This window comes from Triticum dicoccoides, chromosome 2A (assembly GCF_002162155.2).
Source record: "Triticum dicoccoides isolate Atlit2015 ecotype Zavitan chromosome 2A, WEW_v2.0, whole genome shotgun sequence".
NCBI classification, from domain to species: domain Eukaryota; kingdom Viridiplantae; phylum Streptophyta; class Magnoliopsida; order Poales; family Poaceae; genus Triticum; species Triticum dicoccoides.
In genome coordinates, this window is record NC_041382.1 from 143,216,674 (window position 1) to 143,244,318 (window position 27,645).

A 27,645-nucleotide genomic window follows, 5' to 3' on the forward strand; every position below is an offset into this window, starting at 1 on the left:
ACACACACGCACACACGGCGGCACTGCGAGATGGACCCACGTGCAACCCTGGCCCAGGCTTCAGCGGCTCTAGCGCGAGAACGAAGCGTACAGGAAAACGGACGGCCCGATTTTTACCAGCACGATGAAAAGGACGCTGGCACTGGACAGCGAGTCAAATCGTGCGGGGGAGGTCGATTTGAAACCGAGATGGCTCTCGTAAGGCGGGTTGCGTAGCTAGAGTTATATGTTCAATGATATGACGCGCAATTCTCTTGCGCGTTCCAGAAAAGAGATACATCAGTCGTTGAATTAGAATCTAACGGCTCTCGTTAAATAGACCGAAACATGAATCGTTTTCCGTAGTGCTTACTTGGGACGCAAGCATACGGCATGGGCCACACACACACGTTTTGAGAATGTTCAGGCGTGTTCGGACGTTGCGGCGTCGTGATCGGAGACAAGTCGCAATCGCAACGGCCGGCCGCCGCTACACTGCATCAACCAGTTTCTACAAAATTCCATTTCCCGCAAAAGAAAGAATCCACGAGACAGGAACCAAACTGTTCCTACTCCCACTCCGGGCGCGGCCAGACCACCCACCACGTTGCTTGCCCGGCGAGGAACCAAACCGCAAGCAAACCCCGATCCAGCCAGCCAAACCGCCAAAGGCGCACGCCACGTACGTACGTCGCGCTCGCGCACCGACCCGAGCCACCACACCCAACGCCGCGCGCACAGGGGCGGCATGGTGCCGCTCTGTCGAGTCACCAATCGTCAGAGATCAGAGCCCATGTGATGTGACCATGAGTTCAGCAGCGCACACACGCAGGCACGCGCAGCACCAGCCCGATCGAGGTTGGTGGCGCATTGCCATCGAGATCGCGCGGGCGCCGCCGGCCGCTGGCTGGCATGGCTTGGCTTCCTTCCCGCACAATGCACCTCCTGCAAAAGCCACCCGCCGCGCGCTAGCTAGCCCTGCTCCGGTCATCCGGTGCTCCCTTTCTTTGCCTTAAAGCCCCCGGCATCGCACGCGCACCACAATATCTGCGCCTTCTGGTGAGAGTACGTGCGTTGCTCTTGCAGGCATTTGCACGCGTGGTGACCATGGAGCTGCCCAGCGCCGCGCTCGCGCTGATCCTCGCCGCGGCGGCCACGCTCTCCGTCGCAGGTTCCTCTCTAGCTCCCTACGCTTGTGTTTTGGCGAATTCGATCATGGTTTGTTTGCTCCATGGTGGTGCTGAGCAGCGTGTTGATCTCGCTCGTGCGTTGCAGTGGCCTACGACCCGCTGGATCCCAACGGGAACATCACCATCAAATGGGACGTTCTCTCGTGGACGCCAGACGGATACGTCGTGAGTATCCTCTCCTCTCCATCCATCTCTCTCCGGGGTTCATTATGATCGATCGTGTCAAGGACAATGTGAAGGAGCTAACCGATCGGTTGCATGCGTGCGTGCATGGCAGGCGACGGTGACGATCAACAACTTCCAGACGTACCGGCAGATCATGGCGCCGGGGTGGACGGTGGGGTGGACGTGGGCGAAGCGGGAGGTGATCTGGTCCATGGTGGGCGCGCAGGCCACGGAGCAGGGCGACTGCTCCAAGTTCAAGGCAAACCTCCCACACTCGTGCAAGCGCACCCCCGCCGTCGTCGACCTGCTCCCGGGCGTGCCCTACAACCAGCAGATCGCCAACTGCTGCCGCGGCGGCGTCGTCTCCGCCTACGGCCAGGACCCGTCCGGCGCCGTCTCCTCCTTCCAGGTCAGCGTCGGCCAGGCCGGCACCACCAACCGCACCGTCAAGGTCCCCAAGAACTTCACCCTCCTCGGCCCCGGCCCCGGCTACACCTGCGGCCCCGCCAAGGTCGTCCCCTCCACCGTCTTCCTCACCGCCGACCGCCGCCGCAAGACCCAGGCCCTCAGTACGTCCTCACCTTCTCTCTCTTCTCCTCGCCATGCATGCATGCATGCATACATGCATGAAATAGTTTTGTAAGTAACTAACGAGTAACGAGCCACCATGGATGGATGAATATAATGGCGCTCCATGCAGTGACGTGGAACGTGACGTGCACCTACTCGCAGCACCTGGCGTCCAAGTACCCGTCCTGCTGCGTCTCCTTCTCCTCCTTCTACAACGACACCATCGTGCCGTGCGCCAGGTGCGCGTGCGGCTGCGAGCACAAGACCTGCGCCCGCAGCGAGCGGGACTCGAAGCGGCTCATGCCGGCGTCGTCGGGGAAGAGCGCGCACGCGGTCACCGCGGCACTGCGCGGGCACGTGAACCGGCAGAGCGCGGCGCCGCTGCTGCAGTGCACGACGCACATGTGCCCCGTGCGCGTCCACTGGCACGTCAAGCTCAACTACCACGACTACTGGCGCGCCAAGGTGACCGTCACCAACTTCGACTACCGCACCAACTACACCGGCTGGACGCTCGTCGCCCAGCACCCCAACCTCGACAACATCACCCAGGTCTTCAGCTTCGACTACAAGCCCGTCGTCTCCTACGGCTCCATCAGTAAGCAAACAAGATCTCGATCAATTCCCTTCGTTTCATCATCACAAACTCTGCAATGAGAACTAAATTTAGATCTACGGTTGGGTGGGTGTGCAGATGACACGGCGCTGTTCTACGGGATGAAGTTCTTCAACGACCAGCTGATGGAGGCGGGGCCGTACGGGAACGTGCAGTCGGAGGTGCTGATGCGCAAGGACGAGAGCACATTCACGTTCAGGCAGGGGTGGGCGTTCCCGCGGAAGATCTACTTCAACGGCGACGAGTGCCGGATGCCTCCGCCGGACTCCTACCCTTACCTGCCCAACTCCGCGCCGGCGCCGCTCGTGAGCTCCGCCTCCGTCGTCGTCGTCGCCTTCTTGGTTCTCCTCGTGGCATGAGCGTCGGAGGCGGCCATGATGTTTTGCCTGTAGATCATAGGAGAACGTTTTGGGCTTCAAGATTGACATCGGTTGTGTTTTGATCTGGATATAATTAAACGCAAGTTTTTTCCCCATTTCAAGTAGAGCACGCAGGACAGGAGCATGATTTCGGTAGAGGAATATGTCTGTGTAACACAATCAGGTTGGAGTTTGCATCTCCCGTTTCTGACCCATAGCACTTTCTTCTGTTCATTGGTGTTTTTTCTTGGATGCCGATATCTGCCACCCGTGTGGTACAATGGACACCCACCCGCACGACTCGTCCGGTCGTACCTGGGAGCCAGCCCACACGATCCCGTGCGGGCGAGCATATAAACTGCACGCACGTTCGGGTGTAAGCATGACAGCCTGCAGGCTGAACCAACGACAACTACTAACTCCCCGAACCATGAGCGCGAACACATGGGCCACCACGAGACAGACTCCCCGAAAAACCTCTAAACCCCTCTCCGATCCGCGGTGCGAAGGCAGTCATCAAAGCCGCCACTCCCAGTTTCGATCATCTCCCTCCCTTGCCCCGATCCCCTTCTAGCAAGTTGCCATGGCGACTCGGCGCAAACCCTAGGCAGATCTAGAGGACTACAGCGAGGACATGCTTAATCAAGGTCAATTATTCCCTTGAAATCGGGTCATACCCCCCCTCCCCCCCTCCCCCTCAAGATTTATGCCATCAGTTATTTGTGTTGTTGCCCACAGATCCGTAACCTTTTCGAACCGTAGTTGTCAACTATGGGTGAATTTGCCATGTGCACTGTTTTTCTCCTGAATTTTTTGATGCACATCATGTCAAAACCTTGGAGTATCTAAAATGAACTACTCCCTCCATTCTTAAATATAAGTCTTTTTAGACACTTTAAATGGACTACAACATATGGATGTATGTAGACATATTTTAGAGTGTAGATTCACTCATTTTGCTCTATATGTAGTCACTTGTTAGACTCTCTAAAAAGACTTATATTTGGGAACGGAGGGAGTAGTTGCCACGAAAATGAGTAGTTCACTTGACATTTGAGGGGAAAGGGGGAGAACAACAACGCAAGATTGATCAGATAGAAATGAAATTCCCTTTATGAAACAAATAAAAATTGTCATCCCTATTGGCCATCCAAAAAAATCCGATCTGCCTAAATTAGAGATTTCAAATGAGTCCTAGCTATTGCACATCTAAGTGGCTCAAATCAAACATAAAAAGAAAAAGGAAAAGGAAAAAGAACAAGCAAATTTCCGCACAAATCTTCATGTAAATCAATGACATAGGACTTAGATGTGCAATACTTAGGGTACATCTGATGTGCTTTAGCAAAACCGATTTCAAATAACCTCAATTTGCCTCGGTATATGCTTTTCTTCTTCTTTCCAAGAGCATGCATGAAGCATGAGCTCTACGTGTTTATATGTTAAGATAGAAAGCAATGCTTATCTGAATGTGCTTTTCATATCCACAATGGAAATAGATGTTCTATACTTCTCTGTTTAGTGCACATAAAATATTTGAAAAGTCAAATTTCCCAAACTTTGACTACATTTATAGAGGAAAATAGCAATATCTATAATAATAAATAAATATCATTAGATACATCATTAAACATATATTTATAGTAGGACTAGTATTTATTTGGTATTATTTCTGCTGATATGTTTCTCGCTAAGGCTAGTCATAGTGGGAGTAACTTAGCTAGTAACATAGCGCACTTCAAGAAAAGTTTGCTTACGTGGCATATAGTTAATGAGAAGTGGTAACATAATATGTTACTGTAACATAGCGCTTCCCAAGACAAGATGAGTCTACAAACTAATAAATGAAGTCCTCTATGACACTAGTACTATGTTACTTTGCACTATAAAGATAGTAACTTAGACTAGTGTCATATGCATGACACTAGTATAAGTTACTCCCCACTATGACCAGCCTAAACTTGGTCAAACTAAACAATGTTTTACTTCCAAAAAAATATGCACACTACACGAGGAATAGAAGGAGTACAGTCAATATCTATCTTTATTGTGTTTTTTTCTTTATTAACAATTTAAAATGTTTTGCGTCAACTTAAGTATCTGTCTTGCCTTAGTTAGAATGCACATCAAGTATCCCCGCAAAAAAGAAAAAAAGGAAGCACATCAAGTAGTAATGTACAACCATCAGCCAGAGCTTCAGGCTTGGTTAGGTTGTTCAATAATCATCTGAATCTGAATCTGCACTCCAAGATAGTTGTCATCTAAACCTTTGTTCAATAATCATGTGAAAACCTCTGTGCAATTCCATCTAATGTATTCATTCCTCCTTGGACCGACCTTCACTACGCATGAACCAGCAAGAATGCCAATGCTGTCCAAACGGTTATGAATGGAATGGTAAGTGACGCCGACAGTCGATGAGAAGCGTTCGGCAGCCATGGGTACGCATCTGGAGGCGGCATCACGCAGTTCTCGCCGTTGAAGTACACTCGCCTCGGAAACGCCCATCCTTTCAGGAAGGTGAAGGTGTCCGGGTCCTTCCGGAACAAAAGCTCAGACTGAACATTTCCATTATGCTCGGCAGTCATGAGCAGGTCATTGTAGTACTTGATGCCCCACATCATCCCGGTGTCGTCTGCGATCGACAGAGCAATAACTTGTCAGTAGCTGGAACATAAACATTCTTTTCTTTTTAAGGAGGATTGCCCCCGGCCTCTGCATGGAGACAAATATACACTGCATAATGTATAAGTTTTCAGGGGAAGATGATTGAAACAAAGCCCTCACTTATTGTTCCATAAGGGTTCAGATCTTTGTATCTGAAGCTGAAGATAGTGGTCAGGTTGTTGAAGTTCGGGTGCTGCGCGACGAGGTTCCAATGCGAGTAGTTCATCAGGTAGTTGAGATTTGTCGCCGTGATCTTCACCCTCCAGTAGTCCTTGTAGTTAGCCTTGACGTGCCACTGCACCCTTATTGGGCACATATGAGAGGAGCATTTGACGAGAGGTGCCGGGATGTTGGTGCTATCCCCGGGCACGACAGAAGCCAGATAAGGTGAGTTGGGCCTGCCAAGGAGGACACCCAACCGTGTCACATATATAACCGAACACAAAAGTTGTGACTCATGTTCTTGCATCATATGTAACTTAACTTACTTGACACAGCTCACTGGGTTTGTGTTGTTGTCTTGGCAGCCACATGAGCACGTGTTGCAGTCGACTATGGTGCTGTTGTAAAACGACGAGAGCGCAACGCAGCACGTCGGGGATCTTCCCGCGACGAACTGCGAGTATGTGCACGTCACATTCCATGTCTCTGCACAGAAGAAACACAAAGCTATCACCAAAATGCTAGTAAATGTTGTTGCCACGGCAGGAAGATCATGAACACGGCGTCGAAAAGTTCAAAAGCTTCGCCGGGGGTTTATCCTCCTTCTCGAAGAAAAAAAGCTCCTTCTGAAATATACTACTACTGCTATGCATCAAATGGTGGTAGGGAGGGTAGATGATGAAAAATGGAAATCTCACTGAGGGCCTGAGTCGTCCTCCTCCCGTCCCCGACAATGAACTTGGTAGGGTCTACTTCCTTTGCAGGCCCGCAGGTGTACCCTGGCCCAGGGGCCTTGAGGGTGAAATTGGCGGGCACCTGGACGGAGCTGTTCGTAGTCCCTGCCCGGCCAACCCTGACGTCAAATGTGGCAATGGCGTTGGCGGGGTCCTGTCCCCATGAGCTGAGGACTCCTCCTTTGCAGCAGTTTGGGGTCTGTTGGCTGTAGGGTGCCCCCGGAAGGAAGTCCACCACCTCCGGGTCCGTCCGGCAGCAGTGCGGCGGCGGCTCCACTTTGAAGTTGGAGCAATCGCCCTGCTCCGTGGTTTGGGCGCCGGCCATTGTCCAGATCATTTCCTTCCCCGCCCACGCCCAGCCGAGCTTCCATCCCGGCGCTTGGATGTGGCGATACTGCTGGTAGTTGTACAGTGAAACGGTGGCCTGCAGGAGGAAAAAGGAGTTTACAGCTTGTTTGTCATCAGTTTGGATAAAAGATTTTGTATGGACTGTGGAGGTTGTTGCTTCTCAGCTTATAAGTTGTGCAAATACATATGAAGAAACCCTAAATGCTGCAGCATATCGGTAAATCATCGTGTCATATGACTTTTGATTGTTAAGACCAGCCAAATAGACCAATTTTCCTGGTGGAAAAAAAAAGATACTACTAACAGGGAAGCCAAATGTTCTGTGTCATTTTCTTTTCAGCATCTCTTTGACCTGCAGCTCCACAAAGTATTGCAATATCAGTGCACCATCTATTCTATTTTCCCATGGGAGATTCTTCTTCATGGAATTTGCTCATGTAAGAATGGAGAACGCTGGTGTGGACTCGTGTAGCGATAGGGGCATTCGCTGAATTGGTCTTAGCTTCGAACAGGCTGAACTGGCTTACTTACCTCGTAGCCATCCTCCGTCCACTTCTTCACATCCCACTTGATCGTAATGTTCCCAACCGGATCAAGCGAATCGTACGCATCTGCAAAATGCCAAGGAAATTTGCTTGGGGCATGGTTCCACAAAAATGTAAGGATGTCATGGTAGGAGACATGTATCAAGTTCATAAAGTGGACTGAATTTTACTCCCATAAAGTGGACTGAATCACATGTTACCATAAAGTGGACTGAATTTTTTGAACAAGGGCCATAATAAATTAAACTGAATGAACACTAACTGGAGCTGCCACTTATCAAGTTACCAAATTGGTGATTAAACTACACCCATTTTACTCACACTAAGTGTTGTTCACATACCAAGTGGAGGTCACAATTTTAGCATGATGCCGTTCATAAGGCGGGTTTTTCGCTGAAATGAAACAGAATAGTGTGCACCCACTCAGTTTCCACTGCACTTGGTCATAATACAGACCAAGCCTAATACATGGCTACATGAACTACAAAAGCTATAAAACTAAATTGAACAAACCAATTTGAATAAATAAAAAACCTCTAACACGATCGAAGAGCTAATGGTGGTGCAAGAGGCCTAGAAGTGTTGTAATTTCAAGCTTTTTTTAGGAGGCAGTGAAATGTGGGATGGGGAACAGGAGACCCTTCCGGTTTCAGACAGGCTCTCAGGCGACGATGAAAGAAGACTGTAATTGACGTGAAAACAGATCATTCAATGGTTGCAAAAAATAGTACTGGTAAAGATGAACGATGGCATGTGATTTCTCGCTCCCCAAACAAAGCCCTCCCAGAAATGCATCCCCGAATGAAAATCGCGTGTTGATCATGACGATCACATTTATGGCGGACGGAGAAATCATCGCCGTTACCAAAATTAGCAGGGCGGACCAAATCCTCCCCCTCCCTCTCGTGCTTCTACCGGTTACCCAAATCTCCGTCCGTGGATCCCCAAGAATCTGCCCGCGTCTCGCCCCCGAACGATCTTGCTCGAGCAGCGCATGAATCGACGAACAACTCCAAGAAAAAATAAACAGAGAGGAAAGAAAACCCAAGAAATCAAGAGCCCTTACCTGACGACGGCACCAGCGCGGAGAGGGCGAGGGCGAGGAGGAGCAGCGCAATGGAGGTCCTCAGGGGACGCGGTGCCGCCGCCGCCGCCATGGCCGGTCGAGTACGAGGTCGCTCGCTCGAGTGAGTCTCAGGAACCAGCTGCACCCCCCTGATCACTCCCTCCGACGAGCACGATGTGCTCTGCGCGGACGGGGCTCCAGAAAAGCGGGCCGGGGTCAGAGAGCGAGGTTTGTGCCTGTGGCCGTGTGTGCGTGTGCGTGTGCGTGTGTGTATAGTGTGTGAGTGTGAGTCGGATTTGTTGTTGCGCGTAGCCGTGTGCTACTACTACATGCAGACGGCTTTGAGCTATTCTCGTGGGAGGCTTTCCCCTTCGCTGCCGTGGGACGACGGTGGGAGTGCAAGTGTGCAGCCAGCCAGCTTGTTTGTTTCTTGAAAGGGTCTGTATAGGACACATCTAGATGTGACATATGTCACATCTAAGCTCATATTCATTCTATTTATGGTTTATTTTTTTGCCCTAGTTTTTTTTCTTGTTACTGCATTATATATTTATGGGAGTTTAGATGTGACATCCTTAAAAAACATTTAGATGTGAATTAGTCAAACTGTTCTTGGAAATATTGGCCGGTAGACTTGATCGTCATTACTGCTAGCCGTGTTTCTGGTTCCCTTCCCTCTATTTCCGTGGCTCCGACGCTCCACCGATGGCTGTCACGTTGCCTTTTCCTGGCCTTTGCTTGGTTCATTCAGTGATGATGAAAGATTTCTCGTCGCTTGGTTGACCGAGGAGCAACAAGTATCCGATGTTTGGTAGAGTCGGATGTCCTGATTAATGTGCGTGATGGATTTATCTTCATCATCAGTCCTCTTGACTAGCGCTCGCTGATCCGAACCCAAGGTCCCTTTTCTTCTTCTAGACTAGATGGACTTGGACCGATCATAAAGCTCAGCTTTTCGTGTCTTATGTGCGCAATCTTTCCCTAATAAAGGCTAAAGGAATTTCCCACTGGCTGGCGCGAACGGCCATCGACACGCCATATCAACCGGAGTGTTGTGCTGCAAACGTTAACGTCTCCGTTTCCTTACGGGAGAAGCCTCGACGTATGAAAGTTGCCTATATATAGACTCTGGCAATTAGTGGTGGTTGAGTTCACAACATCCCCCGGTTCTTTGAGTACGGCAATCACTGCGAACCAACCTGTGGTTGAGATGGTTAGGTGGACAGTGGTATTCCCAACCCATCAGAGTTCAAATCCTGGTGCTCATATTATTTCTGGATTTATTTCAGAATTTTCGGCGATGCGCTTTCAGTGGGAGGAGACGTTCCCGTCGACGACGAGGCGCCTACGGTGGCTTCATAAATTTCAAGATGATATGCCGGCTCAGTCTCTCGGAGGTGCTCATAGGGGTAGGGTGTGTGTGTGTATGCGTTCATAGGGGTGAGTGTATGCGCGTGTATATGAGCGCTTGTGTCCGTACTGATGCTAAAAAAAATGCAGTCCCGGTGAAAGGGCAATCTAGGTGCAACTCGCACGCGTTTTTTTCGTTGTTCTTTTTGCGACGAGCTCGGTTCAATTTCATGGACGCAAAAAAATGTCACGGCTCGTCTAGAATTTCCACCTGCGGACGTCATGCAGAGACCGTCCACGAAAGGCTATGTCGATGTCGCGTGTCCATCCATGCATGCAGGCCTCATGAACGTGCCGCTCTGCGTAGGACAACCGAGATCCAGCTGAACGCATGCGGCGCGAACCAACCTGTGGTTGAGATGGTTAGGTGGACAGTGATATCCCCAATCCACCAGGGTTCAAATCCTGATGCTCGCATTATTCCTGGATTTATTTCAGAATTTCCGGCGATGCGTTTTTAGTGGAAAGAGACGTTCCCGTCGACGACGAGGCGCCTACGGTGACTTCGTAAATCTCAAGATGATATGTCTGTTCAGTCTTTCGGAGGTGCTCATAGGGATAGGGTGTGCTTGTGTACGTTCATAGGGATGAGTGTATGCGTGTGTATATGAGCGCTTGTGTCTGTACTGATGCTAAAAAAAAGATGGGCGGCGGGGCACGCTCGGCCGCCCTATGCTCTTCTTCCGGTCCTCAGTCCGTTCGAAGCGGCAGATGAGATGCACTGCTTGCGTGACCCGGAGCGCCTGCGCGGCGCAACCCATGCGTGTGCGACCGATCTCTCCCGCCGGCCGTCTCGTTTTCATTGGCCCGGAGCCGCCGTGTTTCGTTCGTGCGCGCTCCTCTCCTCCCAGTCGAAAGCGTCGTAGGATGTGGCTGGCTAGCGGTAGCGGAGGCAGAACAAGTCCAGGAGGGGGAAATGTACGCTCTGATCCCGCCTCTAGTCAATCAAGATTATTATCTTCGGTAGCAAAAGGAGCTCGGTCGCTCGGTCTACACACACTTTGCCATCGTCTATAGCTGACCAAGCCACTCGGCCAGCCCGTTTGCCAAAACAAAAGTTAGTCGGCCATGCACTCAGGCTGCTTCCACTTCTATGTGGTCGTGTCGTTAGGAGGATCCAAGTACCAAATCTCACTCAGTTGACTAGGATCCAGAGATTGCAACCCAACTCGAGGAATATTTCCAGCACCTTGCAGTCAAAATATTGTCCAAGATAAACAAGAAAAAAAAATACTGCCAGTATGTGGCACATGTGTTTCAAAAATCAGTAAGCTGCTACTCCAGTTGAGTTAGGATATATGCATTAACAGTAGATTCATTGTTCGTGGACTGCACAAACCGGAGATGCATACAAAGTTACAACACCATGTGTATTATTTCAAAACGATAATGACCATGTTCATTACCAATTCAACCATGCATGCCCATCAATCAGTTTTCAGCACAATCATGTTCGTGTAGTACCAACACCGACATTCCCGCAAACAGTTATTCTTTAAGAACCATTCACAAGCACGTCATCGTCAACTTTACAAAGCTTGGAAGTTGTAACAAAACAAGCACGGGTCATCAAGAGGACCATTCAAAGGCATGCACACGACGCAAATTCTGCCATACTTGGTGCAAAGAAAAATCACTTTAGCCAGGTTTCAGTCAGCTGACTTTTAGTTTTGTGGCCAGTAGATTTTCTGGCCGTTGGATTGTCCTTTAAGATTTGTGAGTTTTTTTCTGCTTTTATTTTTCTATTTTTCAGTTGAGTTTCTTTTTCTTTACGTGTATTTTCTAGATGTTGAGTGTGTGTAAATGTATACATGTACAAATTATGTTAAAGTATGGAAACTTCACTCTTATATATTAATTCGACATATTCTAAAAAGTGCAACTTCTGTGCTAATTGTGTGGAAATTTTATTTATTTTTCATTTTTTTATTCTTCAGGGTAATAAAAATGCTAATTGTTTTTGTGCTAATTTTTTTGCTAATTAAATATTTTTTCTATTATTATGTGTATGAATGCATGAAAGTACTATACAACATTTTTGTAAATTATACTCGACAGCTGAAGTTACATTATTATATGTGTATTACTGCATATTATAAAAAGTGCAATTTCACTGCAAAGTTGTGTGCAAGTTTTTTTTTATTTTCTTTCTTCTTAAGAGTAATACAAATGTCACTAATTTACTCTCTCTCTCTCTCTCTCTCTCTCTCTCTCTCTTAGAAAATGTTATTTGTTTTATTATTTTTAGTTTTAAATTCATTTCCCGTTTTTAAGGATGATACCAATGCCACTAATTTGTTCCTTGTTTAAAAACTTTGTTTCTATGTAAAATTCACTATTATATGTTTATTCTTACATAACTTAAAAGGAGCAATTTATGTGTAAATTGTGTGCAAATTGTATCATTATTTTTTTTTACTTTCTTTCTACTTAAAGGGTGGTCCCAATGCCACTATACTTGATTTCTTCTTAGATAACAAATATTTTTATTTTTGTGTTTGTAAGTAAGTATGCACACAAGTATGATATACCATGTGTGTAAATTATAGTAGAAAGAAAAAATTGCACCGTATATGCTTATCTTCTGCATATTACAAAAGTGCAATTCCAGAGCATACTTGTGTGCAAGTTATTTTTTAATTATCTTTCTTCTTAAAGGGTTTCATTTTCCCCTAGAAAACTTCATTATTTTGTTTTTTTGTTTTTGTTTTTATATTTTCTTCCTTCTTAAAGGGTTTCATTCTTACATAAAAAACTTCATTATTTTGTTTTAGTTTTAGTTTCTGTATTTTTCTTTCTTAAAGGGTTTCATTATTCCTCAGAAAACTTCATTATTTTATTTTATTTTTGTTTTTTATTTTATTTTATTTCTTCTTGAAGGGTTTCATTCTTCCCTAGAAAACTTCATTATTTTGTTTTAGTTTTATTTTTTTATATTTTCTTTCTTCTTAAAGGGTTTCATTATTGCACAGAAAACTTCATTATTTTGTTTTAATTTTAGGTTTTTTATTTTCTTTCTTCTTAAAGGGTTTCATTATTGCACAGAAAACTTCACTATTTTTTTCTTTCTTCTTAAAGGGTTTCAATCTTTCCTAGAAAATTTCATTATTTTGTTTTTGTTTTTTATTTTCTTTCTTCTTAAAGTGTTTTGTTCTTCCGTAGAAAAAATCATCATTTTTCTTTCTTTTTTTCATTTTATTTCATTTTCTTTCTTTAACGGCAATTCCAATTTCGTTCCTCTATTATATGGTTATCCTTTCATATAAAAAGCACAATTTCTATGTAAAATGTGTGCAATTTTATTTTTGTGAAACCCTTCTGTGTACATTGCGTGTACATTCTGTCAACATTTGATTTATTTTTTATATTTTTCTTTCTTTTTAATGATACGACCGATTCCACTAAATTATTCATTCTTAGGAAATTTCTTTTTTGCGAAAATTTCATGATTATATATTTATTCTTGCGTGTTATAAAAATGCAATTTCTGGATAAATTAAATGCAAAATTTTCCAAGTATTATGTATATATTCATTTTTTTCTCTAGAAAACTTTATTTTTTTATTATTCTGTTTCAGTTTTTATTTCATTATGTTTCTTCCTTAAGGAAATACTAATGCCACTAATTCATTTCCTACTAGAAAACTATTTATTGCGAAAAATCCATTATTATATGCTTATTCTTGCATATTATAAAAGCATAATTTGTGTATACTTGTGTGAAATTTTTTAATTTTTTCATTCTCTTTTAAGCGCAATACTAGTGACACTAATTCATGTCATCTTACAAAACTTTTTTTTGCGAAAGTTGCACTTTTACAAGCCTATTTTCTTGCATATTATAAAAAGACGTAAATTCTATGTAAATCATGTGCAAATTTGGTTATTATTTTTGAGTTTCCTTTTCATTTTCTTCCTTTTGGAGGGTAATACCAATGCCACTAATTCATTGTTACTTAGTAAACTTCATTATTTTGATTTTGTTTGAGCTTTTATTTTATTTTATTTCTTCATTATGGGTAATACCAATGCTAGTAATTCTTTACTTGTTTGGAAACTTTTGTTTGAGAAATTTCACTATTATATGCCTATTCTTCTGTATTATAAAAGAGTGCAATTTTCTGTGCAAATCGTGTGTAAAATCTATCGTTATTTTTTTGATTGTTTCATTTCATTTTTTTCTTTAAGGATAGTACCAATGATACATTCCAAAAAAATTGTTCCAGAAAATGTAGTACTAATGGCACGTATTCATTTCATTTTAAAAAACTTTTCTTCGCAAAAAAATCCACTATTACATGCTTATTTTTGCATTTATAAAAATGCGCAATTTTTGGTGTAAATAGTGTGCAATTTTTGTTATTATTTGTTTGAGTTGTCTCTTTTTTTCATCTTTATTAAGGTTAGTACCAATGCCACTAATTCATTCTTAGAAAACCCCTTTTTGCCAAAATTCTACTAGTATAGAATTATTCCTGCATATTTTTAAAAAAGTGCATTTTCTGAGTAAATTGTGTGAAAATCTTGTCATTATTTTTTTCATTTTTTTCTTCTTAAAGTGTAATACTGAAGACATGAATGTATTCTTTTAAAAAAACTTCTCTATGGGTAATACTAATGGAACCAATTCATTTCGTCTTAGAGAACTTTTGTTTTGCAAAATACTCCTCTATTATATGCTTATTCTTACATATTGTGAACAATCATACTGGCAATCTTCCACGCCGAAAAAAAACAATCTTCCTTTTCTTCTAGCCATGTCTTATCCAGTCAGGCTCAACTCATCTCATCTTACACACGCATAGGACAACTCGTCATAGCACCGCTTGCTTATGAAACAATATGAGATTACAAAATTCAGCAACTCAGCTTTGCTATTAGTTGGTGAAAGGACAAGCATACATTGGTCGGTCCACTACTACCCAAGGGAAGCCTCGCTAGTACACAAATCGTCTGAAACAAATTGTGGTCAGTCGACTGGCTCAAATATTGTTTTCAGTCAACTGTCATCTAGCCGCTCCCAAGAAACATACCTCCTCCCCTGCCTTCGCGTCCCCTTCCCCTTCCATAGGGTGGTATTGTTGTTGGTCATGTTGAGCCTCTGTTGTCATGGCCTCGGCCATGGCCATGCTCATTGTCCTCCTCCGCCAAGTTGCTTTCGCCGCCAATGCCACCGTCCACCTCCACCTATCGCCCAACACCATCGCTCTCCACTGCATCCACCCCCTTCCTCTGATCCATATGTCGACGATGCCACATTATTCGGATGCGTCCTGGTCGCCGGAGACAACACCAATGACCACGAGCTCGAGCTCCCTCTGGCCCCAAGTCGATGGAGCAGCGCCTCGCCCCCTCCTGCGGCCGACCATGACTAGAAGAGAGAGCATCGGGTTGTCGAAGACTTCACCAATGTGCACGCGGTCAAGCTTCATTCGGACGCGAGTCGATGTGGGGAGCCTCGCCCCTCCTGCGCCCCCATGCCAACCAACGACGTGCAGCTTGCACACCCCCGAAAGGATGCAGCGTTTGCGCTGCCGCCTTGCTCGAATCACGTCGCCGCTAGCGGCCGAGAGAGAGAAGAGGAAAGAGAGTGGCGCCGGATTGTGGCCTAGGGTCTATGTAGTGGCTGTGAGGTTATTTATGTTTTCTTTTGTGTGTGTACTGGGACGGGCTTGACCAGATCCCAAATTCAAACGCAGGCCGAATCTTTCGGGCGGTCGGTATTCTGATAGCCACCGGAAAGGCCGGAAAACTGGACCAACTTCGAATTCTCTTCTTCGGCAATAAAATCTTGGTCACAGATCGCCGCTACCACCACCGCCGCCGCCGCCTCGCAGCTCAAAACCCTAGTCTTCGTTCCCAAACCCCGGCTAGCGTCCATGGAGAACCCCAGGCCCCTACCCCCTGCCATCACCCCTCCCATGGCCCCCCTCCCCGTCCACCCACCCATCGCCCCCGTCCCCGTCCCCGTCCCACCCCGCGCCCCCGCCTCCACATCCGCCGCTGCCGGAGGCGGGGACGATGACGAGGTCGGCTACGAGGTCTCCGACGACCACCGCGCCGCGCGGGAGCGCCACGAGCGCGCCGTGCAGGAGCTCCTGCAGCGCCGGCGCGCCTACGCCATGGCCGTGCCCACCAACGACTCCGCCGTGCGCGCGCGCCTCCGCCGCCTCGGCGAGCCCGTCACGCTCTTCGGCGAGGGCGCGATGGAGCGCCGCGACCGCCTGCGTGCGCTCATGGCCCGCCTCGAGGCCGAGGGCCAGTTCGACCGCCTCCTCCGCGCGCAGGAGGACGAACAAGTAGTCCCGGGCGACGACGACGACGACGAGGGCGCGGAGCAGATCAAGTACCCGTTCTTCACCGAGGGGACCAACCAACTGCTCCAGGCGCGCGTCGACATCGCCATGTACTCACTGCCCCGCGCCAAGGCCAGGGTCGAGAGGGCCAAGCGACGCCTCGCCGACCCCGACGAGGACCCCGAGGCAGAGGCCGCCCTTGTCGTGAAGCAGGCGGCGGATTTCGCGCTTGAGCGCAGCGAGATTGGAGACGACCGCCCGCTCACCGGCTGCTCCTTCTCCCGGGATGCCTCAATGCTCGCCACAAGCTCCTGGAGTGGGATCGTCAAAGTATGGAGCTTGCCACAGATAACCAGAATTGCAACCCTGAAAGGCCATACAGAACGTGCAACTGATGTTGCCTTCTCCCCAGTCGACAACTGCTTAGCGACAGCCTCAGCTGATAAAACTGCCAAATTGTGGAACAGCGATGGGTCACTTCTGATGTCTTTTGATGGCCACCTGGATCGTCTTGCTCGCCTTGCTTTTCATCCATCTGGAAAGTACCTTGGTACAGCTAGCTTTGACAAGACCTGGAGATTGTGGGACATCAACACTGGAACTGAACTTCTACTCCAGGAGGGACATAGCAGAAGTGTATATGGTGTCAGCTTTCACCCGGACGGTTCTTTAGCTGCATCTTGTGGGTTTGATGCGAGTGCTCGAGTTTGGGATCTAAGATCAGGAAGATTGTACTGTACCCTCATTGGACATGTCAAACCTGTCCTAGGAGTCACCTTCTCACCTAATGGTCATCTGGTTGCAACCGCGAGTGAAGACAATTTCTGTCGAATATGGGATCTGAGGACCAGACAAATGTTATATTCTATACCAGCACATAAGAGTCTCATCTCGCATGTGAAATTTGAACCCCAGGAGGGTTATTATTTAGCAACATCTTCCTATGACACTAAAGCAGCGCTATGGTCAACTCGGGATTACAAACCAATTAAAAGCTTGTCAGGCCATGAGTCAAATGTTACTAGTCTGGATATTAGTGGAGATGGACAACAGATTGTGACTGTTTCACTTGATAGAACGATAAAGATCTGGTCATGCAGAGGCAGCGCGCGGGATAATGAGATGGAGTTGGATTAAGCATTGATTCCACCGTTGCTGGAAACAGGTTGTGCTAGTCTGTCCTTTTGCTGATCTGTTGTTCCAAGCTCTTTACATTCGATGATGCTATTTTATTGTGTCTATAATCCTTGGCCTTTGAAATACTAGATTACCCGTTGCGCCAAAATATTTGTATTTGTTATAGTAACTTTAGGTTTAGGGTACGAATTGTAATCCTTATATATGAAAAATTAAGAAAGACTTATGTTTCAAAATATATATTTGAGCATGCATAATTAGTTACGTTATTCGGGTAACATGCAGCGCCAAATGGCGCAAGGTCCCATTTAAAACCCAGAGTGCTTTGAAAAGGATGGTCTTTCTTGGTAACATTAGGTTTTAGCAACCACTTAGGGCATCAATTGAAACCCTCGGATGAAAAATTAATGAGGATTTCTCTTTGAAAAATATATACTTGAGCGTGCGCAATTTAGAATCGATCACATTTGGAAACATGGGGTTGAAATAGCTGTTAAGATAGTTAATACTCCCTCTGTAAACAAATATAAGAGCGTTTAGATCACTAAAGTAGTAATCTAAATGCTCTTATATTAGTTTACGGAGGGAGTACCTTGCATAAGATAGCATATGATAAGATAGAATCAACGGTACACTTCTTCCATAAGGATTCAGTAAACTTCATTACATGGAAACATAGAGCCAACAAAATATTTCTTCACCAGGAAGCGTCTTTGATTTGCAGCTCTTTGCCCAGACATCTTTGGTATTGGAAAATGAAGTAGACATTACTTCAGCTGGTGGTATGTTCAGCCTTTTTCTGTTAAATGGAAGAGCTGCCTCCGACGATGCCACTATTTCTCTCAACAAAGCATCCGACAGAAATAACCATAAGAGAAACACAAGCAGTCCATTACTCAAATAAAAAACAAATGGCCCATCTCACTATAAATGTACCACAATGTGCACAATTATTGATGCTTTCAGGCTAACACATGTTCTTCAGAGCAATATTGCTTCACAGCGAACTTGGCAGCGCGTATAAACACAGAGTTGCAGACTGGGAGAACTGCAGATCGAAAAGCATATCTGATAGGTATGTTTGCCAGGCATGTCATACATTTTCTATAGTACCTTAGTGGAAATTCCACCAAACATCACTGGAAAAGATTGCCAGTTTTCAGTTAACATTATATCAGTACAGAAGATGCAAGTATTTAGACAAACATAATTGAATGAGCAGCAGTGCACACTGATCTTTAGACGTAACGTCGTACAGAGAAGCTGGATTGATTCATGTAGCAGAAGTTATGTATCAGCTGGAAACAGAAGGGTGGAAATACATAGTGTAATTACCGGAATGGTATAATTTTGATACATCCCACTGTCTCACGTATCATCCTAGCATAGTTGCCAGTCTAGGAATACGTCCTGATCTTGTGTATGTGTTTCTCTAATCGCATGCCCGTAGACATGCCTATCCGCCACCTCTTAAATGTTGACAGGGGTTGTATTCATAATCTCATCATCCACAACGTTTTTCCTGAAGGACAAATTAAGTGCAGTCACGTTCCTTTTTTGCTCAGAAAAGGTATTAATATATTCGACTGCAAGTTACCACCACCTGGCCTTTATTTTGGCTGCTATTATTCTCATGTGACAGCAATATAGAACAACATCAGAATCTTGACAGTATATATCTTGACTTAATAGATGTACTCCCTCCGATTCATATTAGTTGACGCACACTTGGTACAACTTTGTATTAAAGTTGTACTAAGTGTGTGTCAATTAATTTGGATCGGAGGGAGTATGACTCTTTCAAACCAAAGATTCCTAGCTGCTTTTCCAAAATATGCTCACTTTCAGTGTAAGTGTTCAATAGGGAATTTATTACTACTGGTGTTGGACCGTCAAACAAAGGAAACCTTAATTACTGTGGTATCTCTCCGTCTGTATTTACTTAGAAAATAATTCCCCTGGAAAAAGTGGGGAATCCATAAACAAAGAGGAATTCATTTCTACATTCTTAATTAACCAATGAACTAAAAATCAAGAGGGGTTGACTGGCTGTACCCGTGCACTAAATTGGCAGCCGGTACGCATGTGTTTCTCTAAACTTTATTCCTATCTTCTGAATAGGAAAACAATTTTGGGTTTAGCTACGATTGTAAAAAACTTGATGGCGAGAACTATGTTGCAACCTTGCAGATCCTATATCCTAATGGTAACCATGGTAAACAGCAACCTAGGCGACAAACAAAGGAGTAGCACCAAGCAGAATGTACCTCTAAGTATGCCCAGGATAAGCTGTTGCCATTGCCATGGAGTTCATCATTGTCCACAACTAGCTCCTCTTGAACCTGTGGTTGAATGACCTCCTGATCCTCCTGCTGGGGCATGGCCCAATAGCTACCTTCATCCCATCCATCATCATCTGGAATGTCATTGTTTAACTGGTTGTCATCTGGTTCAAATCCTTGAAGGTTATCAGCATTTTCAAGCAGAGGATGGGGGCAGGGGCGGCGCCAGTGTGGGGTCGTGTAGGGGCGGCCGCCCCGGGTAAATTTTGGGACCTAGGGTAGCTCCTCTACTACTTTGGCTAGTGGCCGCCATGGAAGATGAGACGTGTTCCCTGTAACCTGTGTGTTCGATCGTGGGATCAGCCGAGGAGGAAGACGAGGAGCGAAATAACGATTCATTTTTGAGATGGGCCAGCTAGTACGTCTTATAAGTTGGTAGTAAAGGCCCAATTAAGCAGGAGCCCATTTTTATGTACAGCTTCAAGCCTTGACGTTCCCCAATTTCTCTAACTTCCCATCACGATCGACGGAGTAAACAAATCTGGGCATTAGGCCATCACGTCTTCCGCCGCCGGCTCGCCGCCTCACCCTGGTGCTGCCCAAGCCCGATAGATGGTGCTTAATGGAGATCTGAGAGCCGGGTCGCCGCCTTGCCGTTCCCAATTTCTGGCAACTTCGCCACTGGAATAGCCATGCGCCGCGCTTACAAGTACAAGCAAGCAGCCATGGAGGACACAAACAGCAGGTTCTTCTGCTCTCCCCCAATCTTCTTTTCTTATCTTTTGTTGGAATAAGTGTCATATTATGCTAAGATTTATATTTTATTTTTTGTGCATTGTGCATGTTTTAGGTACCTGGACTTGAAGATTGGACATTTTGGGATGAAGAACGAAAGATTCAATCAGCGGGAGCACAAGTTAAGCCTTATAATTGTTTTGGTTGTTTTCAATGCTTTTTTACCTAGTTCTTGAGATTGAAACTACTTTGAACAATTGTTTGTGTTGATTGTCTTATCTGTATGCATACTACTTGCTAAATTTATGGTGTTGATTGTCTTGTTTGATACCATCATGGATTCAGATTTTGTTTACTTTAAAAGTCTGCCCCGGGTAACTTCAAATCCTGGATCCGCCACTGGATGGGGGTCTACACCAGGTGGAGGGAACGGGTCCTCATCAGCTGGCCCTCGCCCAAGCATGTTCTCAAGAAGCAATTCCATAGAGCATGACCAGGTATCCTCTTCAAAATCCTCTCCCTCACACCATATTAAGCTCTTGGGGATGCTGCCAAGATCAGTTACTTTAGCATTAACTAAAACCCCTCCTCTCCTAGTTTCATCCTTCTCCCACATCATCAACCTACCAAACTTGCTGATCGCATGCGTCAGATCTTCAGTGGTCCAAAAATCAAAAGGGACTCCAGTCAGCAGCAACCAAACATCTCTGTTAAAATAGGTGCGTCTCCAATTTCTCTCCTCATTGTGTTTGACAAAAGTAAGGAATATATCTCCAAATGCATGCGGATTGTCTCTTATTAACCTATCTCTGTCCTGAACCCGCGCAAACCGCACATACGCTTCTCCAAAAGGGCACTCTTGCCCATCTCTCACCTCAGCATGAACAGAAAGGGGGAAATCTTCAACTACTTCTCTGACATTCTGAAAAATACCTCAGCTGGCCCAGTCTTGTGCATGAAGATAAGTTGGAGTTCATTGATTGGTTTGCTAATATCCATATGCCAAATGAAGTAGACTGGATGATCATAGGAGATTTCAGCTTCATTAGAAGCCCATCTGATAGAAACAGAGCTGGGGGAGATGCCAATGAGATGCTTCTTTTTAATGAGGCCATTAGCAAATTAGGTTTTGTTGAGTTGCCCCTAAAAGGCAGACAATTTAGCTGGTCTAATATGCAATTCGGCCCTCTTTCGGAAAAGTTGGACTGGTTCTTCACCTCTGCAGCTTGGCTTACCCTCTTATCCTGACTCTGTGGTGCTGCCCCTTGCTAGACCAATTTCTGATCACCTGCCTTGTGTGATCAAAATAGGGACTTCCATTGCTAAATCAAACATTTTCAGGTTTGAAAATTTCTGGCTTCACCACAACACTTTCAAAGAGATGGTGGCCAATGCTTGCACATACCTGTGGGTTACACCGACTTTGCTAAGAAAATTACTACTAAATTTAAGAATTTGGGAACGGCTATTAAGTTATGGGCAAAACAATTGTTAGATCTTAAAAAGCAAATTGCCACCTTGAATGACTGGATTGGATTATTTGATATTCAGAGAGTCAAGTCTTTGCGAATGGAATTGCAGATCTATTTTGTTAAAGAAGAATTACTTGTGGTCCTTAAGAACCAAATGATTTATTGGAAGCAAAGAGGGAGAATCAAAGGGGTTAAATTTGGAGATGAGAACACAATTTTTTTTCACACAAAAGCAACCATAAACCTTAGAAACAATCACATTGCTATTCTTCAGAACGATGACAAGGTGAAGATTACTGATCATGATGGAAAATCAGCTATTTTGTGGAATGCTTTCAAGCAAAGATTGGGCATGACTGAAGAAACTACTATGCATTTTGATCTCCGGGATATTTTACATCAACAACTTGACCATGCCCTCTTTGAAAGTTTGGAAACTCCTTTTACTGATCAGGAGATAAATGATGTAGTTAAGGAACTACCCAATGACAAATCTCCTGGTCCTGATGGTTCCAATAATGAGTTCTACAAAGCTTGTTGGGGTATCATTGGTCCAGACATCAGGCAACTAGTTCATGATTTCCATGCAGGGAACATCAATTTGGAAAGCATTAATTCCTCATACATCACTCTCATTCCAAAGGTGGATTGCCCCATATCACCAAATGACCTATATCCTTGCTAAATAGTTGCCTCAAAATCATCACCAAGCTATTGGCAAACAGGTTACAAAAAATCATCTTGAAGATTGTGCACATTAATCAATATGGGTTTCTCAAGGACAGAGCAACCCAAGATTGCTTGGGTTGGGCATATGGATACCTGCACCAGTGCCATGCCTCTAAAGAGCAAGTGGTTGTGTTAAAATTGGATTTTGAAAAGGCTTTTGACAAAATTGAACACCAAGCAATTTTGGAAATTCTCAAGGCTAAAGGTTTTGGTAGTAAATGGATTCACTGGATGAAAGTGCTATTTAATTATGCTTCATCTTCTGTGATACTCAATGGAGTGCCAGGAAAGGAATTTTATTGTAAGAGAGGGGTCAGGCAAGGTGATCCCCTCTCCTCTCTACTGTTTGTCCTTGCTGTAGACCTACTTCAATCCATCCTAAACAAAGCAATGAGCAGAAAGTTAGTTATACCCCCTTTAAATGTGGGTAGCTGTCCTGATTTCCCTGTTGTGCAATATGCTGATGATACCCTGATCATTATGAAGACAAACCCAGTTCATTTGTTCAATCTCAAGGCTTTGCTCAATACTTTTGCTACTGCTACAGGTCTCAAGGTAAATTATCACAAATCAAATTTGATTCCTATCAACTTATCTGAAGACAGATCTGACATCATGATTAACACCTTGGGATGCAAAAGAGGTTATTTTCCATTCACATATCTTGGATTGCCACTTGGACTAGTTAAACCCACTGTAGAGCAATGCCTTCCTCTGGTGCAGAGAATTGCAAAAAAACTAATGGGACTGGCAACATTCATGACACAAGCTGGGAGACTGTTACTGGTCAAATCTATTCTTGCATCTCTACCAATCTTTTTCATGTGTTGCTTGGATATACCACAGACCATCAAAAAACAAATTGCAAAATATCTTAGACACTCTCTCTGGAGAGGATCAGACATGGAAGATCACATGCCAGCAATGGTTGCTTGGAGTGTGGTGTCTAGACCTAAAAATCAAGGAGGCCTGGGAATTTGCAACTTAAGTGTGCAAAACAATGCTCTTCTGCTGAAAAACTTGCACAAATTCTTTAACAGTCACAACATTCCATGGGTAAATTTGATTTGGGAAATTTATTACAGTAATGGCATGTTGCCTGGTCAGAACATGGTTGGATCTTTTTGGTGGAAGACAAATTTGAAACTGCTTGTTCAAATCCATGGCCATATGCAATATTGGTGATGGGAAGTCTGCTCTATTCTGGACTGATCAATGGCACTCTACATGTCTATTTCAATGCCTGCCTCACTTATCCTCTTTTACAAAGAATACTCTATTATCAGTTCAGGAAGCTACCAACTTGGAATATTTGGAAGACCTGTTTCACCTCCCCCTGTCTACACAAGCTTATGAGGAATTCCAGCAACTTGAGATCATCTGTGAGGAGGTTAGATCATCTGAATACAGGGATTGTAATGACACCTGGAGCTATTTATGGGGGTCTGCTAATTTCTCTTCTTCAAAACCATATACCTGCATGATTGGAGTTAAAATTGTACCACCTCACTTCCAGTGGGTTTGGAACACATCATGTCAACGCAAGCACAAAGTTTTTTCTGGATGGTGCTTAACCTACTCAGAAGAAAAACATTTCATTTGGACACATACAACTGTGTTGTGATGGATTGTCAACAGGAAGAAACCTTACACCTATTCTGGGGATGCCCTTTTGCTGCTTTTTGTTGGAACTTTGTTTGCCCCAACAAAAATGTAGCTCTGTCAGTATTACAGACCATTGAAGATATGAAGCAGAGTCTGGCCTTGCCTTTTGCTATGGACATTATTATTTTGGCTTCTTGGGCCATCTGGATAACTAGAAACAACAGGATATTCCCAAATCCCCCCTTCATTTCAAAGATGAAAGGACACCTACTTCATGGAGCTCAATTTGTTAAAATTCAGAATGAAGAAGTACTCCACTTTGTATCAATCATGGCTGGACTCTGTATTGTAATTTTCTTGGTTTTTCTTTTCTTTTCTTTTACTTCTCTCTGTTTGGCCTTTTTAGATAGCTTTTATTTTATTTTATTTTAGGTTCTATTTTTGTTCTGTTGGCTTACCTCAAGCCTGTAAGACCTGCCCCTTTGGGGCCTTTCAGGGATTTTTCCTACTGTGTACAGTCAAAAAAAAAGAATGTACCTCAACCGCAGCAGAGGCTGATGAACAGAGAAAACAACCGCCACACAGGTACATGTTATTTCCTTGTTTATAGTTGCTACATCACCTGCAAGATAACCATTAAAAGCTGCAACCACAGTAAAACACCTTGCAGATTCAGTATTTCACAATTCGTCAAAACTATCAAAGTTTTAAATACAATCTCTCCTTGACCCATTGCATGGCTACTGCCAGTGCCAAACTATCAAAGTGCCTTTTCAGCTCCGCAACATAAAGAAATTCATTTACCCCAAACACCTAGATTCACAATACAGCAACACCAATGGACCAACTGAGTGGTGTCACCAGCAACGTAACCTACAGTCCAAAAAGTAAAATCTGATGCCTCCAGCTAGATTGCTGAACAAACAAACTACTTGATTCTAATGAATAATGACTGGGTGCATCCTAAGCTCATACAGCATGATTTATGAACATAGTTTTTTTTCAAAGCATATATATGAAATAAATTAAATAACTAATTTGACCAACCGCTGTCGCCATCTTCTGAACTTAATCACAGGAAATGGCTGCATAGAGCAAAAATCCAAATCACATCAGTGAAGAAAAGCTATTTCTATGAGGCACAGTAGAAGTGGTTAGGAGAGGAAGCTGCAGTATCCTCGTCCCTTGTTGCCTGAGAATAATAGAAGATCAATTATATATATAGAAACTCTATTAGTGACCCAGTTATTCTTCACTCTGATCGATTGACGGGATGAGGGGCTGGCTCAACCAATCCTCCACAGATGTTATGTTAGTTAATTGCTATTGAATATTCCTATTTGGTTGGACAGGATACTGCAGACTGGCTTCTGCAAACATCCAGAGTTAGTCCATGTAATTCTTTAAATTTATTACATAAGTAGTCGTTTCTGCCAACCAAGTGCCAACAAAATATGGCATCCATTTTTTTTTTTTGCATGATTTGTAACCGCACTCGGTTGGTCTGCTATGTGTTATCATTGTTGTGAAACCAGCTAGTAATGAAAATATCGCTTGCCTATTTTGTTAGATTGACCCAGCCAATTGTAAGAGCATCACTTCCGGATTTGGTGTTTTCCTGAAAGAGCAAAGGGGCAAAGGATTTCTTCAGTATTGCACAAGACTTTGATCTATCTGGCTGGTTCTGCTTCAGCTGAGGCTATCGCCGATGTTGCCCTCTGCTCTATGGAGCCATGGAGGTTGTGAAGGTCCGTGTTCAGACACAACTTGCCTTTGCAAGAGGTTTATCTGATGGGCTCCGTAAGTTTGTGAAGGCTGAAGGATATGCTGGGTAAGTTGAGGCAAGTGACTGAAATATTGAAATCTATTGTTCTCTGTAACTGTAATCTCGCTCTTCATAAACAACTCTCCTTATGCAGCTTGTACAAGCGAATTGTTCCGCTCTAGGGCCGACAAATTACTGTTGCTTAACTTGTAGCCCCAGGGATAGAGTGTTGCTTCCGTGTGCTGAGTTCAAACCTGTACGATGAACACCAAGTTCAAACCTGTACGATGGCAGTGAAGTCGCGCCACCGAATCTCTTTGCATCCTGATGTAATTAGTTCGTTAAGTATTCAATTCTATAGCAGTAATTATTTCTGAATTTCTCCTGCTGCTGGTTACCGAGTTCCAAGTGACATTCAGTGTTCTCTAAAGGAAATTTTTTTGTACTACTAGTAAAAATGATTTTTATTACATGAGATATTTTCCAGAACCATCAGTTACTCTTCAACGTGGAATCTATTCATTATATGGATTTGTTATTCCTGGGCCATGTCGTTGATTATATGATTTTATGTTTTTCCACTATTGGGAAACTGCAATCGCAAGTGTAGTGGGTGGCGGTGGCAGTTATGTTTTGCCAGTATTGGGGAATTGTAAGCGTGAGTGTTGGTGTTATGTGGATACTTTCATTGAATTATTATTATATTCTTAACATGCAGATCATTGGCCCATTGTATTAGTGGTATTGGATGAACATGCAAAATAATACTCTTATAAACAAATATAATGGTTTTAGATCATTAGGTAGTGATCTAAAATGTCGTTTCTAAATATAAGTCTTTTTAGAGCCATATGTAGTGCATATTGAAATCTCTAAAAAGAAAAAGACTTATATTTAGGAAAGGAGGGAGTATTTGCTTATAGAGGGAGTAGCTGATAAGGAGGAGGGAGAACACTTCGGGTGTGAGCCAGATTCTTTTTTAGTGGCACGATTCATGTTAAAGTAATATTTGAGGGCTAAACTGGAAATATGTCAAAGTGATAAAGCAAAGTTACGAATGAAATAATGTTCTTACGTTAATGGAGAACCCTTCCGCGTGTGGAGGCCGAAACAGGCTTGCGCCCCGCACCCCGCTATATTAATATAGCAACTGGGGCACCAACAACACAACCGCACATAAAAGGAAACAACTCACATCTAGGGTTCCTAGCGCCGCCGCCGGCTCCCCCATCCAGCACGTAGCCTCCGCTGCCGCGGCCGGAGTCCGCCGTCGCGGCCAGCCCCTTCGCCCCCTTCTCGACCCCTTCCTCCCCCTCCCTGCGCCGCAAGCGGCGACCGAGGCGACGGTGCTCGCCATGGCCCTAGCGTCCATCCTCCCCCCCGCCCCTCCCTGCCGCTGCCCGGGCGGTGTCGGCGGCGTCGGGATCTTCCTTCCCCGCGTGTCCTGGCTTCCCACTCGAGGGTGAGTCTGGATGGCGGTGCTACTTGGACGGCAGGCGGTCCGGCGATCCCCGGGTTGCTAGTCCGCGGTGGTGTTGCCCCTTGGCGGCGAGGTAGTGGCCGCCGGTGAGCTGGTCCGGCGCGTCGCCCCTGACCCAGATCTGGGCCCTTGGGCCCCATCTGGGTTATAGGCGGACCGGTTTGGTAGTGGCTGCCGGTGAGCTGGTCCGGCGCGTCGCCCCCGACCCAGATCTGGGCCCTTGGCCCCATCTGGGTTATAGGCGGGCCGATTCGGTAGTGGCCCCCGGTGAGCTGGTCCGACACGTCGCCCCGGCCCAGATCTAGGCCCTTGGGCCCCATCTGGGTTATAGGA

The 27,645-nt window shown here is 45.0% G+C and overlaps 3 protein-coding genes across 4 annotated transcripts; 2 read left to right on the plus strand and 1 right to left on the minus strand.

Annotated features, from left to right (window-relative positions):
* Window positions 1-995: 995 nt before the first annotated feature.
* On the plus strand, window positions 996-3,113 carry LOC119353861 (COBRA-like protein 6). Its single transcript, XM_037620556.1, has 5 exons — window positions 996-1,150; window positions 1,255-1,334; window positions 1,447-1,903; window positions 2,035-2,502; window positions 2,599-3,113. Exons 1-5 carry the CDS (start codon window positions 1,087-1,089, stop codon window positions 2,877-2,879), a joined length of 1,350 nt encoding a protein of 449 aa, XP_037476453.1. The 5' UTR covers window positions 996-1,086; the 3' UTR covers window positions 2,880-3,113.
* Window positions 3,114-4,989: 1,876 nt separating this feature from the next.
* LOC119353859 (COBRA-like protein 1) lies at window positions 4,990-8,706 on the minus strand. Its single transcript, XM_037620555.1, has 6 exons — window positions 8,402-8,706; window positions 7,322-7,401; window positions 6,407-6,866; window positions 6,035-6,194; window positions 5,667-5,944; window positions 4,990-5,514 (listed from the first exon to the last, which is right to left on the minus strand). The coding sequence occupies exons 1-6, from the start codon at window positions 8,490-8,492 to the stop codon at window positions 5,222-5,224; spliced, it is 1,362 nt and encodes a 453-aa protein (XP_037476452.1). The 5' UTR covers window positions 8,493-8,706; the 3' UTR covers window positions 4,990-5,221.
* A 6,876-nt stretch (window positions 8,707-15,582) lies between these two features.
* LOC119353862 (U4/U6 small nuclear ribonucleoprotein PRP4-like protein) lies at window positions 15,583-26,473 on the plus strand. 2 transcript variants are annotated; one of them, XM_037620558.1, is made up of 5 exons: window positions 15,583-17,272; window positions 18,232-20,271; window positions 20,377-24,652; window positions 25,638-25,898; window positions 25,987-26,473. In XM_037620558.1, the coding sequence occupies exon 1, from the start codon at window positions 15,691-15,693 to the stop codon at window positions 17,242-17,244; it is 1,554 nt and encodes a 517-aa protein (XP_037476455.1). In that variant the 5' UTR covers window positions 15,583-15,690; the 3' UTR covers window positions 17,245-17,272; window positions 18,232-20,271; window positions 20,377-24,652; window positions 25,638-25,898; window positions 25,987-26,473. The 2 variants fall into 2 exon arrangements, with proteins under 2 accessions (XP_037476455.1, XP_037476454.1); XM_037620557.1 differs by having other exon boundaries at window positions 25,638-26,473.
* Window positions 26,474-27,645: the final 1,172 nt, after the last annotated feature.